Genomic DNA, 15,000 nt, shown 5'->3' on the forward strand with positions numbered 1-15,000 from the left:
TGCACTTAAGGCAACAAGCCAGCCTGAATCTCGAAATGAATCTTACCTGAATCTTATATTGAATCATCACTGAATATTACCTCATCACTGAACATAGTGATAATACAGCTTCACATGTACTTAATACCTTTTGTATTCAATTTGTGTATTGTATATTTAATCTGTAACCAACACAATCCTTGAGAGGAATTTACTTGCTGTTACAATGAGTGAATTTGATGTCCATGCCTTTTGCTCTAAGCCAGATTTTACATACATGAGTATATTTACTTTAAGTAAAGATGAATGGAAGTTTATTCTTATGTACTTTAGGATTTCGTTCACATCTTCCATGACCCTACGAGACCTTAAGACTACAGCTATAGATGGTTTGGTAGAACAGGGATTAATTTTGCCAGAATCTGTGACATTATTAGATGATAAAGACCAGGAGCATGATAGACTTTCATTATCTAGTACCGAAGAATTTATTAATAAAATTCATGATCAGAAATTGTCACTAGGGAATGATGCACCTTCCTTGCAAAAGAGTATTGCTGATGTAGAAATAGAGAAATTACAGATAGAGAGAGAGTTGAAGTTAGCACAAATACAGTTCGAAGCAAGGAAGCTAGAAATAGAGAGAGAAGTCAAGTTAGCGGACTAGAGGCTCAGACTCATGACCGTTCAATTATCCAAGGTATTCCTAATTATAAGTTTAACATTGCACAAGAAGCTCAGCTAGTTCCTCAATTTAATGAAGATGACCCTGAAAGTTATTTTAGGAATTTTGAGAAGACAGCTATTCAATTAGATTGGCCCAGAACCTCTTGGACATGGCTAGTTAGCACAAACTTTAAAGGTAAAGCCTCGATCGTATATTCTACTCTATCATTAGAAGACTACCAAGACTATGATTTTGTTGAGACTTCTATCCTAAATGCATACACTATTACACCTGAGGGCTATAGACAAAATTTCCGTAATTCAATTAAAACTCCATCTCAGACTTATGTTGAATTTGCTACAGAGAAGCTACGGTATTTTCAGAAGTGGCTGTTATCGAGTAATGTCACCACTTTCGATCAGTTAGTTAACTTATTAGTATATGAATTTAAAAGGAAAATCCCTCTGAATGTTAAGCTCCACCTAGAAGATAGAGGTGAAACCCAATTGAAAGAGGCAGCAAATTGTGCTGATGTATATTCCTTAGTACATAAAGGTAATCATAAGTCTGATAAAAGTACAGTTCCTGTAAAACCTGCCTCATCTGTAGTTTCAGAGACTCACGATGGGAATAGTAGTAGTGATAAATACCAAACTAAAATAATATGCAGTTTTTGTAAGAAATCTGGTCATCACATTACTGAATGCTGGAGTCCCCACTGTAAACACTCTAAATATTATGACCCTAATAAAGCTTCCAAAACTACAGTAAAATCTCAGCTCCCATTTAATAAGCCCACATCTAACGTAGCTGCTCACCCTCCTTGCATAGATGTTTTTGAAGATTTCAAAATGACAGGCACAGTAACTCTCAATAATGTAGAATATCCTGTCAACATTCTAAGAGACACCGGTTCTGCTCAAAGTATAATGCTTAATACAGTAATCCCTAACTTGGAGAAATTCTATCTAAATGAAAAGGTAGTAATTTGTGATCTCTCTTCAATTTCCAACATTCCCCTCACGGAATTGTATCTTAAGTCTCCACTTGTATCCGGAAAAATAAAAGTAGGAATAACACAAAATTTACCGGTCCCTGGAATTAACTTGTTACTAGGAAATGATATTTCTGGGAAACATACTGTTCCATGTCCAGTTGTAGTAGATCATCCTTTGGAAAATAACCCTACTCTAAATATAGAATCCTCTCAGCTTGATCTTTTCCCTGTTTGTGTAACCACTAGGTCAAAGTCTCGTCAGACTAGAATTAAATCTGTGCCTTCACCTAACATTAAAGAAATAAAGATATCAAATGATTCCTTAATTGCAACACAGAAGTCTGACCCTAATTTGACCTAATGTTGGTCAGAGGTAGCTTCCCACATTACAGAAGTTGAAGAAAAGCCAGGATTTTACCTGCATGAAGGCATTCTCATGAGATTATTTAGACCTAGCCACTTAGCTCAAGAACAAGATTGGGCCGATGCATTTCAGATAGTAATTCCATCCTCTTTGAGAAGTGAAATTGTTTCTTTGGCCCATGATGGTCTCAATGGACATTTAAGTATAAAGAAAACTTATCAGAAGCTCCAAACACATTACTTTTGGCCAGGAATGAAGAAAAGTGTTACAGAATATATAAAATCTTGTCACATTTGCCAAGTTATCGGTAAACCCAATCAATCTATTCCTCCTGCTCCGCTCATTCCTATCCCTGTATTAGAGGAACCCTTTGAGAAAATACTAATAGATTGTGTTGGTCCACTTCCTTCCACTTGCAAAGGGAATAAATCCATCCTTACTATCATGTGTAGATCAACCAGATTTCCTATAGCTATACCTCTCAAGAACATTTCTGCTAAGAATATAGCTACTAACTTGATACACACCTTCTCAAATTTTGGTATTCCCAAGGTTTTGCAATCTGACCAAGGAACTAATTTCACTTCGGATCTTTTCAGAGAGGTACTAAAAGAATTAAATGTGCTTACTGTAAACTGTTCTGTATACCACCCTGAGTCTCAAGGAGCTTTAGAGAGATTCCACCAAACCCTTAAATCCATGCTAAAATGTTACTGTTTAGAATGTTCAAACGATTGGGATGAAGGTCTTGACTTTTTATTATTTGCAGTTAGAGAATGTAAGCAAGAATCTTTGGGATTTTCTCCTTTTGAGTTACTGTTTGGTAGAGAGATCAGGGGTCCCTTAAAAATTGTAAAAGATCACTTGCTAGCCAATGACTTTGATTCAGAATCCTCAAAGGTTAATATGCAGACATATATGAACAACTTGAAAGAGAGGTTATCTAAAGTAAGAAAATTAGCTAAAGAATGCTTAAAGGAGAGTCAAGTATCTATGAAAACTCACTTTGATAAATCTGCTAAAGTCAGACAGTTTCAGCCTGAAGATGAGGTGTTAGTTTTAATGCCTATACCAGGATCTCCCTTTTCACCTAAAAATAAAAGTCATATACCGTAATTGATAATTTAAAGTCAAATAACTATTTAATATCTACTCCAGATAAAAGGAAAGAGACTCAGAAATATCCCATAAATTTATTAAAAGAATATTTAAAGAGAACATCAGATGAGGCTGTTTCAAAAATTAATCTATATATAACAAATTCTGACAAACCAATTGAAGCGTCGGATGAATATATACCGAGCCCTATTACGACCAACAGTAATATTATAGAAGATCTGGAAGGGTCTCTAACACATTTATCAGAGTCTCAGCTTAGGGACTTGGCCAACCTATTCAAAGAATTTCCTAATGTGCTGAGTGATGCCGTAGGGAAATGTAATTTGATAGAACATAACATCCGTCTAAAATTTGGTTCTCTCCCTGTCACACAGGCACCGTATCGTCTTAAGTCCAGAAAGGAGGAAAGTCATGCGGGATGAAGTAAACTTTCTGCTGGAACATGGCCTAGCAGAACATAGCTGTAGTCCATGGGCTTCGCCTTGTCTACTCGCCCCAAAACCTGGAGGATGTTTCAGACTTTGCACAGACTACAGGAAACTTTATGATTTAACTATCCCTGACTCTTACCCATTGCCTCTAATTGATGCTATAATAGATTCTGTTGGTCAAGCTAAGTTTGTATCTAAAATAGATTTACAAAAAGGTTACTATCAAATTCCCCCCACTGAAAACTCTAAGGAGAAATATCAGCTTTTATAACCCCTGATGGTCTATTTCAATATACCTGTATGCCTTTTGGTCTTAATTCTGCCCCAGCAACCTTTCAAAGGCTTATGAACTTCATTAGTAGGGATTTAGAATGGACTTATGTATACTTAGACGATATTTTGATAATTTCAGACACTTGGAACAATCACCTGCAACGTCTATCAAATCTACTGCAACGCCTGGATGAAAGTGGTCTCACCATAAACTTGCTCAAATCTTCCTTCGGCCAGGGTACGGTAACTTACCTCGGACATGTGGTGGGTCAAAGTCAAACTTGACCTAAGGAAGTGATTATAGAAGCCATTCTCAATTTCCCTCGTCCAACGACTAGAAGGGAAATACAGCGCTTCCTGAGTATGTGTGGCTTTTATCGCCATTTCTGCCCTAACTTCTCTACAGTAGCTGCTCCACTTACGACCCTCACTAGCTCAAACGTACTGTTCAAGGGGACAGATGGGTGTGAGAAAGCCTTCCATCAGCTAAAGGCATTTCTCTTCAGTAACTCAGTTCTCTGTACACCTAGTATGGATAAACCTTTCCTTCTCTACATAGATGCCAGCGATCAAGGAATGGGTGCAGTCCTTATGCAACGTGATGTCAACTTTGATACCCTCCATCCTGTGTGCTACTATTCAGCTAAGTTGAAAAAACATCAGAAATCATATAGTGTGATAGAAAAGGAATGTCTCGCATTGATGCTTGCCCTGCAAAAGTTTGCCTGTTATATTCAAGATTAAAGGTATCCTCTTGAAATATATACGGATCACAACCAGCTTCAGTTCCTTCAGAAGATGAAAAATCATAACCAAATATTATATGAGATGGTCTTTAATGCTTCAGCCTTACCAACTTATTATTAACCCCGTGAAAGGAACAGAGAACGTCATCGCAGACGATTTATCAAGAGGACTCTCGACAAATAGGGGATCTTAACCTCTTCCACCTTACAGATGCACGAGGTCTCTAGGGGGGAGGTCTCATGACTCCGACATGATTACAGTTTTAACGCTCTTCAACTACCGCTTACGTTGCCGGCCTGGTTACGATTTTTAACGATCGTAGTTTCTTCACCTATTCGCTCGACTTACTCCGCTTGTGATTGGCTGAAGTACCCGTCACGCCACCGTAGTTCCTTCATTGAAGGTTATGTTTGTTACCTAAATATTTCATATCTTGAGTTCTGTTCTTGGTTTTGTATTCAGTGGAGGATTAACTTTTTGTACTTCACGGACTTATACATCTGCATCTGCCTCTTGAGTATATTTTGTAATACATTATTTGTTTGAGTGTTGGATTTATTTATAACTTTGTTATATTTATTTACGAGTGTTGATATATTCATGTATTTATTCATGTATATACGGATATTCACACACCATTCCTCATGTTTCTTATTTGTGTTACGTTAGTGTTTTGCTCTAGGTTTAATTTTTCTTAGGTTATAAATACATTTGTTTTAATTAGTCAACACATTAGGTTTTGAGTATTCAGTTTGAGAATTAAGTCCTATAAGTATTATTCAAATTATAATTATATAATAAATCTTTATGATGTTTGCAAGCCTTTAGCTACTTTCTCCTTTCATGTTCAATTTTGACATTGCACATTTTGGGGCTTCCTCTAATTTTACGACATCAGGTGTCATCGGAAAATAGGGCTTGTAACAATATATATATATATATATATATATATATATATATATATATATATATATATATATATATGTGTGTGTGTGTGTGTGTGTGTGTGTGTGTGTGTGTGTGTGTTAATACATTTTACATGTTGTGTCTTTTCAACCTTGCTGTTACCTACACGAGTCGACAAAGAACCAGGCCATATATTGAATATTGAATCAAATAGAGTGACATTGGATAATAATAATAATAATAATAATAATAATAATAATAATAATAATAATAATAATAATAATAATAATAATAATAATAATATCCATCGCCTAGCTTTTTTCAGATATATCTTATCGATAATTTTATGTTCTCCCTCATAGAAATTATAATTATAATAAAAATACAAACTCTGAATTTCACACCCATGAGAATACCAGGTTTTTTGCGCGTAAGCAAAACAATGGAGTGGTGCATTACTCGCTTCCAGGAGAAACTCCATTCTTTCTTTTGCCGGAGAAAAGAACTACGTGGAAAAGTGTATTGGTTTTCTTTTCAATGTTCCTGCTTTCCTTTTTTTCTTGGTAAGGGTATCTTGCAGAAAATGCTAACAGATTCCTTTGGTAGAATTGAATGTTATATAAGAATTCATTGTGTTAAAAGAGATATTTTACCTGGAAGATTTCTTCGACATGAACTTAATCGTTAACATATTTAAAAACCCTAATTATTTTTAGTTTCTTTTCTTTAGGATATGTTTATTATACTCAGACACGAGTAATTGCAACAGATAATATACAATATGAATACCTGAATTTAATATTTTTTTTTCAAATGCAATATAATATGATTATCACACAATATTGGTGATTAACATTTTGCTGCAATGGGCAGCAGTAATTGTATGGTACAAAAATACAATTTGGTTTTATTGGTTGGCGATATACAGTAATTGTTTTGGCTTAGAACTGCATTATTTAACCGAATGAAATTAAATGTTCCTAATTTTAATTTTTGTTAAATATAGAATTATGTTGTCCTGAATAGACTTCCTAACAGGGCTACTACTAGCCATTCTGATTAAACCAGCTTATTTATAAAAAGTAAAAATATATGAAAAATTATATGGCTATAGTTAATCGGAAATTTTGTTGGTAGAATGTTTTCTTACTTTTGTTAATAATAGACGCCTAGCAGAGGCTTGGAACATACATGAAAATTTTCAGATCAATTGTAATAATAATAATAATGATAACAATAATAATAATACTAATAATAATAACAATAATAATAATAAAAATGATAACTTATAAGTTGTCTATAATCTCTACCAGAATAAAAAGTAATATTTTGATGAAATCTTACTCAGTCAAACTTTGGAGGATTAATTTTTGTTTTATTTTCATTTATTTCTTGTTTGTCCCATCCAGAGAGAGAGAGAGAGAGAGAGAGAGAGAGAGAGAGAGAGAGAGAGAGAGAGAGAGAGAAAGTGTATATGTGGCAGCGAGCGAGAGGTAGTTAGTGTAATGATTGTTTGTTGTGAGAAAGACTGTTGGTATAACGGAGGTAGTTTGTTTATGTTTTTAGCTAGGTTAGGACAGTGGCGAATATCTTGGGCGAAGGCTCTTTTTGATTTGACTTCAGATGGAGGCAGTTGTGTGTGTGAATGCTGGATTATTATTATTATTTTCGACCAGCGTTGAAGTGATTATTTATTTCTAAAGCCGTAATTCCTCATTTGGAGAGATTTTAACTTGTGTGTGGAATTGATTGTTGATGACCTGGCTTATGATAAAGAACTTGATACGACTGCTCAGATATTTATAGTTGTTGATGACCGGGATTGAACGAACTTTCGATTGATGATGATGATGATGATGATGATGATAACCACTACCCCAATCAGAGAGGCATTTATGGCAAATTGCCACACAGCTTAGTCTGTAAATCACAAAACTGTGGTAGTGTGCTTAGAAAGACAGTTCTGCTTTGTGTGGAAAAATGTTGGTGTCTCAATACTTATAAAAACATACATCTTTTATTTTGTTTATTTTTTAATAGTGTTACAGTTATTGTATATTTAGTGTTATATTTTTCATTAATCTTAAGTGTGATTATTATTTTGATTGTGGATTGTTTCTTATTAAACTTTCTAGTTTTAAGGAACAGTATTAAGGTTATGAATTGCTTTTATTTCCCTTCTTTCTAAGAGTCCAGTAGATAACGTTAGGGGACAGGTTATGATGAGGAGATATTTGTCAGTTTGAGTGATTCAAGGATGTGGGGGTTGTTCTTGCTAAATCCCGTCACCTTATTTTGGCACCCGAACAGGGACTGCCAATGAGGGATTGATGGCTGGACTCTTAGACGAAGGACTGATAGGATACGAAATTAGATTTAAGACAGAAAAAAAAAACGGAAGAGCAGAACAAACTATTAAGGAAGGAATTGCGTTTGATTACGGGGCGTGTGGAGAAGTTGTCCGTAGAGAAGGAGAAGTTGTCCGGGGAAAACGAGAAGTTGTGCGGGAGAATGCGAGGCTGAGTTGTGGGAATGAGGAGATACATAGGAAACAGAGGGAAATTCAGGGAACTGTAGAGAGAGTGGAAGAGGGTTTTAAGATGAAGATGCAAGAGAATGAGGAACGAATGGAGAAACGAATAGAAGCTACGATGGGGTAAGTAATGGGAATGATGAAAATGTTCAGAGGAGTAGCTTCTGCTTCAGGTATTGGGTTGATAGGGGATGAGAAGGCTAGGGTAAGTGGTAATGGGGAAGGTAATGATAGTGAGATTGAAGATAAGGGAAGTAGGCGTAGTAAGGATGAAGAGAAATGTGATAAGAAGAATGAGAAGAAATGTAAAAGTAATATGAAGAAGGAAAATAACGAAGATCAGGATGAGAGTGACGATGATCATGAATGGGTGAAAGTGGTAAGTAGGAAGAAGTTAAGAAGGGAATGGTTAAGGAAAGAAATTTAAGTGTTGAATTGGATTCATCATATTCTAATGAGAAAAAAGGAAACGAGAAGGGATTAGGCAGTGAAGTTAGTAGTGAGAATGAAGTTGAAGTTTGTAAGACAGTGGTTATGAGAGAGGTACCAAGGTGAGAAAGGTTTAATGAACATAGCAGTAGGGATATGTATGACTTTTTTAATTAGTATGAAAGGTTCTGTCAGGCTAAATATGGTGGTAGAGAGTTTGGACTAGGGAGTTAGGAGAATATTTGACATGTATTTGTTGACGATGTATGGTGTCATAATGAATGTAAGGGATGTTGATAATGGAGGTGTGAAAAAGAGAATAATTGAGCTGGTGAAATTTATGAGAGGAAGTGTTAGGTATAAGCGTAAGAATAATTTTGATGAGGCAAGGATGAATGCAGGAGAAGCGATATCAATGTATGTATGTAGGGTGGAAACGTTAGGTAAGAAGAAGTATGGGGATGAAGGCATGAATGAGAATAAGGAATTAATAATGAAGTTTTTGACTACTGTACCTGACAATGTGGCGGAGTTTATTAATTTGAAACGTAAGGAGAAAATGAGGTGGACGAAAGAAAGATTGACATGGGATGATATTTTAGAGATAGTTGAGAATTACGAGTTAGATAGGTGTATGAAAGAAAGTCAATCTGTCAGTGTGACAACTTGAATGGGGGAAAGTGTGTCAGAGTTCAGTAGTTTTGAAGATGCCATTTTGAGCGTGGTCTGAAAATTCCACCCACGAAAATTCCACCAACAAAAATTCCACCCACGAAAATTCACCACACGAAAATTCCACCAACAAAAATTCCACCCACAAAAATTTCACCTATGTAAAATTCCACCCACGGAAGTTCCACCCATATTTTCTATATTTTTTATTTTCTTTCATCTATTCAATCATTAGACCAAATGAAACTTTTTTTATTTCATATCAATAACTGAAGGTTTAAATGTTAACAACTTTTTTTACTATTAATATATATATATATATATATATATATATATATATATATATATATATATATATATATATATATATATATATATATGTATATATACACACACACATATATATATATATATATATATATATATATATATATATATATATATATATATATATATATATATATATATATATATATATATATATATATATTGTGGGTGATTATTTTAAACAACTATCTTCGTTAAACAATCACCATCCTACAGACTAGTATTGAAACAGTCTTTCCCTCGCGTTTTTGCACTGTTGCCAAATAAACAAGAGGCTACCTACAGGAGACTTTTTTTAGCTATCTTTGAATTGCGTCCAAACAGTCAACCAAGCCAATGCATCATGGATTTTGAATCATCAATTCACAATGCTTTCACCTCAGTGTTCGTAAGTGCTGATATTTCAGGACGTTTATTTCATTTAGGTCAGTCCTGTTGGCGTAAAATTTGTGAAATAGGTAAGAAGGTTCAGTATAATACTGACCATTCGTTTGCATTGGGAGTAAAAGGCTTCAATGCTTCAGCTTTTTTACTCATCCACGATGTTGTTGATAGATTTGAACTTCTCTCTGATGATGAAAATCTACCAACAGAATTTATTACTTATTTTGAGCAGACCTATATTGGCGTCCAACGTGGAAGAGGTGAACGGAGACGGAGAGTTGAACCTCTTTTCCCTATCGAAATGTGGAATGTACATGAGCGTACTTTAAATAACGTACCGAGCACAAACAATCAGGTGGAAGGTTTTAATAGTGCTCTAAGAACGTCGTTAACATGTATCCATCCAAATTCATGGACACTTTGCTCATCACTCCAAAAAGAGGAAGCTCTAACCCAAACTAAAATTATTTATTTAAGCCGAGGAGACGAGGCTCAGAAAAGAAAGAAATATAAGTCTATAAATGAGAGACTTATAAATCTTATAGAAAATTATGAACCATCATGCATATTAGAATTTCTAAAAGGTATACCACATAACTTGCATGGTTAAATAAATTTAATTTCTTTTGTTTGAATTTTAATTTTGCATAGGTTGCAATATGAAATGGATACAATCAATAAATATTATTTTATGTATTAAAAATTGTCTGTGTCCTTTACCATATGTATAACAGTAATTTCAACCTCACTTTCAATGGATACAATCAATAACTAATATTTTATGTTTTAAAAACTGTTTGTGTTTCCTTTCCCATATGAATAATAGCAATTTCAACCTCACTTTCAATGGATACAATCAATTAATATTATTTGATGTTTTAAAGATTGTCTGTTTCCCTTCCCACACATATTATATTCATTTCAACCTGACTTTTGTGATTAAACATACATGAAAGACAAGAAGTAGATATTCTTTGTGGGTGGAATTTCCGTGGGCGGAACTTGACGTGGGTGAAATTTGCGTGGGTGGAATTTAGTGGGATGAATGTTCGTGAGTGGAATTTTCGTGGGTGGAATTTACATAGCACCATTTTGAGAGGGCTGATGAGGATAGCTGATAGTGTAGCAGATAGGAGTGTTAGGCCGATTAATGTGGGAATACATGTACGGACAAATAAAGAGTTTAGGCAAGGAATCACGTTTGGATAGATAGGAGTGCTAGTGCACAGCGAGGTAGGTCAGGTAGTTGTTTGCATGAAGAGAAGTATTATAGGTGTGGGAAGGTAGGACACAAAAAGAATGAGTGTAGATGAGCATTAGGAACGTGTTTCAGGTGTGTTGAAATAGGGCATCGTATCAGTGAGTGTAAGAAAGAGAAATAGGTTAGGTGTTTTCGGGGTGGCATGACTGGGCATACATCAAGTGGATGTAAGAGTAATCGTACAAAGGTGATTTGCGGCAATTTTGGTTAGAATGGGCATTATGCGAGGATGTGTAGAGAACAGCGTGCTAGATGTACTGAATGTGGTGTAGATGGGCATATACTGTAGCTAGGGTTTGTAGAAAGAAGGGAATAGGCCAGCCAGGATGTTCGGGAAACTAGGGAGTCAGAGGGTTCAACTAGGTGAGTCCTCCTGTGTGTGTGTGTGGAAGTAATAGGATCAATATTTGTCAGAATGAGATGAATAATTGATTGAGATTGAGTAAATATGAACCTAGCATGCATGAGAAGTTAGGGCTAGAAAATAAACAATTAGTGTTAGTTGAATATAGGAAAGAGAGGCGTTTCAAATTTCTAAGTGAGGAGAAAGTGCAAGGGAAGTTTATCGGTATAGGTAGAAATCCAAATGTGCATGATAAGGGTGTAAATGTACAAGTGAGTATGGAAGATAAATATGTTAATACAGATGAATCATGGCTGAGTATAAATGAAACCTTTAGTGTGTGTGGTTTGTCCTTTGATAATGTAAAAGAAAGTATGGTAATTGCGAGAATTAGGGAAAGGAGAATGATAAGTAGTATGAAACATTCTTTGATTGAAGTAGAACATGGTTTCGATGTAATGGATGAATTGTTGACAGAAATTAGTGGGATTTTATGGCCAGATAACAATGAGGTAAATGGGATAGTGCACTATATATTAGAGAATAGGTGTATAGATGGGAATCGGAATAGGACAATGAATGATAGCGATATGGAAGAAGTAAATGAGAGAGTATATGATGGTCCAGTTACTCAAAGCAGAGGTCCTGTTCCCGACTGCGACTGGATTATGAAAAAAAAAAAAATTAGGTAAGTGTTGTGTAAGTTGGATTTGGAAAAGTAAGGGGAAGGAATGTGGAGGATTAATTTTAGTATTTTCTTATTTCTTGTTGTCTTCCAAATCCAGAGAGAGAGAGAGAGAGAGAGAGAGAGAGAGAGAGAGAGAGAGAGAGAGAGAGAGAGAGAGAGAGAGAGAGAGATAGTGTGTGTGTGCCAGCGAGCGAGAGCTAATTAGTGTAATGATTGTTGGTTGTGAAAAAAACTGTTGGTATAACTGCGTTTGTTTATGTTTTTAGCTAAGTTAGGGCAGTGGCGAATGTCCTCGATGAATGCTCTTTTTTATTTGACTGCAGCTAGAGGCAGTTGTGTGTGTGAATGCTGGATTATCATTATTATTCTTTTACCAGCATAGGAGTGTATAATTATTTCGACAGTAAGAAAAATTGATTTATCCTTGCTAGGAGTGATTCTGAATAATAGACAGTTCGTTATTTATCTTTGATTATAGTGTGATAGTTTAGCTAGCCAGGAGTGTTCGTAAGTGTTTTTCTTTTTCATTTTGCAGGCCATAATTCCTCCTTTGGAGAACTTATTTTTTAATAGTTATTTATAGTTGCTGACCTGGCCTGTGATAGATTGTATTTACACTGCTGTTTTGGATTGCTCAACCGTTGATGACCTGGCCTGTGTATTACGATTACATATGATGCTGATTATGATGATGATGATAACGCTCACAACCCAAATTAGTTAATACCGTTGTGAATTGATATTTGTCAGTGTTCTGGTTGCTACAAAGTTCTGGTTTTTGGCTATAAAACACTGTTGGCCCTTCTGTGTACGAAGGTGTCCAGTCTATATAATGTTTACGTTTATATTTGTGGTTCAAGTGATTTTGGGTTTTAAGTTTTGTGTTTTTCATGGGGATATTTTCATGTGTTTTCCATTTACAGTATTTTAAGATTGTGTTATTAAGTTATGATTATTTTATTGGTTATGGAATGTGGTTGGGGATTTTTAGTATTAAGTGATTGTTTTAGCATTAAGATTTATGGTTTTAAGGTTATGTTTTGTTTTTATGTCCTATCTGTCCAAGAGTCCCGCTGCTGATAACGTAATGGGAAAGTCTGTATTGAGGAGAAATTTGTCAGTTAGAGTGATTCAGGGGTGGGGGGTTGTTCTTTTGACATCAAGGCATAAAACCAAAGTATTTATTCTGGCTTCTAGGTCAATAGCAAATTAAGTACTTTTTTCTATAAGAAAGAAGTTTCCTCCTGAAGTATGCCCTAATAGTATGTATGTCCTGTCTTGGTAATATTATGTTTATGTATTTTTTTTCTGGAGAATGAACCCATATACCAACTTATTCTTATAGATTATCCATGGCGTTTACTAAGATTTTATTTTTTCTGAACTATTTTTATGTGTTGTTGCATATTTTTGTATTCTGAATTTTTCCTTCTCTTACGATGCAAAATATCATTGAAATATGTTAAGATGAGGTTTCTAGCATAAAGTTCATTGGCTATTAATTAACTAATAAGATCTAAAATATTCAAGTTTTTTTACTATTTTTTTTTATTTACAATGAACTTACAGGTAAATAATTACAAGCGTATCTCCAGAAAACAAATAGTTCTTTTTTAGAATATTTATATAATCTTGATAGTAATATCCTCTACAAGGACCAATTCTATACCCAGCTTTACCTTTAATTCAGTGAAACCAGCTTCTAATATTCACACCTCTTGATCACGCACATATTTATTATTTTTCCTAATCAAAGTGCAATTTGTCCATAAAATAGGTCCATACAGAATATATATCATTATACTATGTGTGTGGGAACCAAGATATAATATTTTGTATATGACAGCTGACAAGTTACACAACCCTCTCGAGTTCCAAACTCAACTGTTTGTTTTTAAATTATATTTGTTACACTCGAAAATATTAATACACAAGCTATAAGATAGTTATATAATTCCCAAACAGCAATGTATAAAAGCACTGAATAGCCAAAGGTCTCTTAAGAACACTCCAAATAACACTTGGTAATTATTATTACGATCTATTCAAACAATTTCTTGCTTCGATTCATTAACCAGATACTAGCGAGTGAAAAATAAACACTGGTGATTAGAATAATACACAATTTACAAAATAAATATATTCTATAAAAACTACAAGAATCTGAAAGAATTTACATAATAAATAAATAAATCACCCAAAATATTAAATCAGAACAAAACTTAGATTGAGAAAAAAGTTTACGCTGTAAGAATTATATAATAACTTGACTTTAAACATTAAATCCGAATAAAACCTTAGACTAGGATAAAAGAAATAGTTACATTCTAATGCTTAAACTAGTTGAGAACTTACATAAAGTAATGTATTTTCATGAATCTCAGTAGGCCAGTTACAAAGATTTACATAATGCCAACACTCACCACAACACAGTAAATTTTGAATCAGCTGGCAATTTTTACATTATATACGCTGCAGAGAAAATCACTCTGTAGAGGACACACAAAAGGCACTTGGAGAGAGAGATGGTGGTACTTTACGCTCTTTCAGAGGACAGCTATTTCTTTTCTGCTGCTATTCATCCTCGGAGCACTTATATATGATATTAGTAACTTCTTGAATATTCTAATAAATTATTCTTGTAGCTTAAGAGCCAGACTCTAGCACTGCCACATAATCGACTAGAAAAAAATAAGGGGATGAAGCTTTGTTTCAGGCAACTCTCTCTCTCAGGTTCCCTGCCCACCCACCATTCTCGGAAATAAAAAGAAAGATAAAAATTTACACTGGGGTTTTGGAGAACCTTCCAAAACACATGGCAAATATAAGAATGGCGTATTTTCTCACAAACATGATGCAACACCACATAAAAATATGAAA

General features: G+C 34.6%; 1 protein-coding gene across 1 annotated transcript; it reads left to right on the forward strand.

Annotated features, from left to right (window-relative positions):
• The first annotated feature begins 1,497 nt into the window (after positions 1–1,497).
• LOC137651001 (uncharacterized) lies at positions 1,498–8,143 on the forward strand. The gene is made up of 5 exons (XM_068384139.1): positions 1,498–1,570; positions 2,015–3,119; positions 3,501–3,743; positions 4,169–4,503; positions 7,794–8,143. The coding sequence occupies exons 1-5, from the start codon at positions 1,498–1,500 to the stop codon at positions 8,141–8,143; spliced, it is 2,106 nt and encodes a 701-aa protein (XP_068240240.1).
• Positions 8,144–15,000: the final 6,857 nt, after the last annotated feature.

The sequence above is a fragment of the Palaemon carinicauda genome, chromosome 12 (genome assembly GCF_036898095.1).
Source record: "Palaemon carinicauda isolate YSFRI2023 chromosome 12, ASM3689809v2, whole genome shotgun sequence".
NCBI classification, from domain to species: Eukaryota; Metazoa; Arthropoda; class Malacostraca; order Decapoda; family Palaemonidae; genus Palaemon; species Palaemon carinicauda.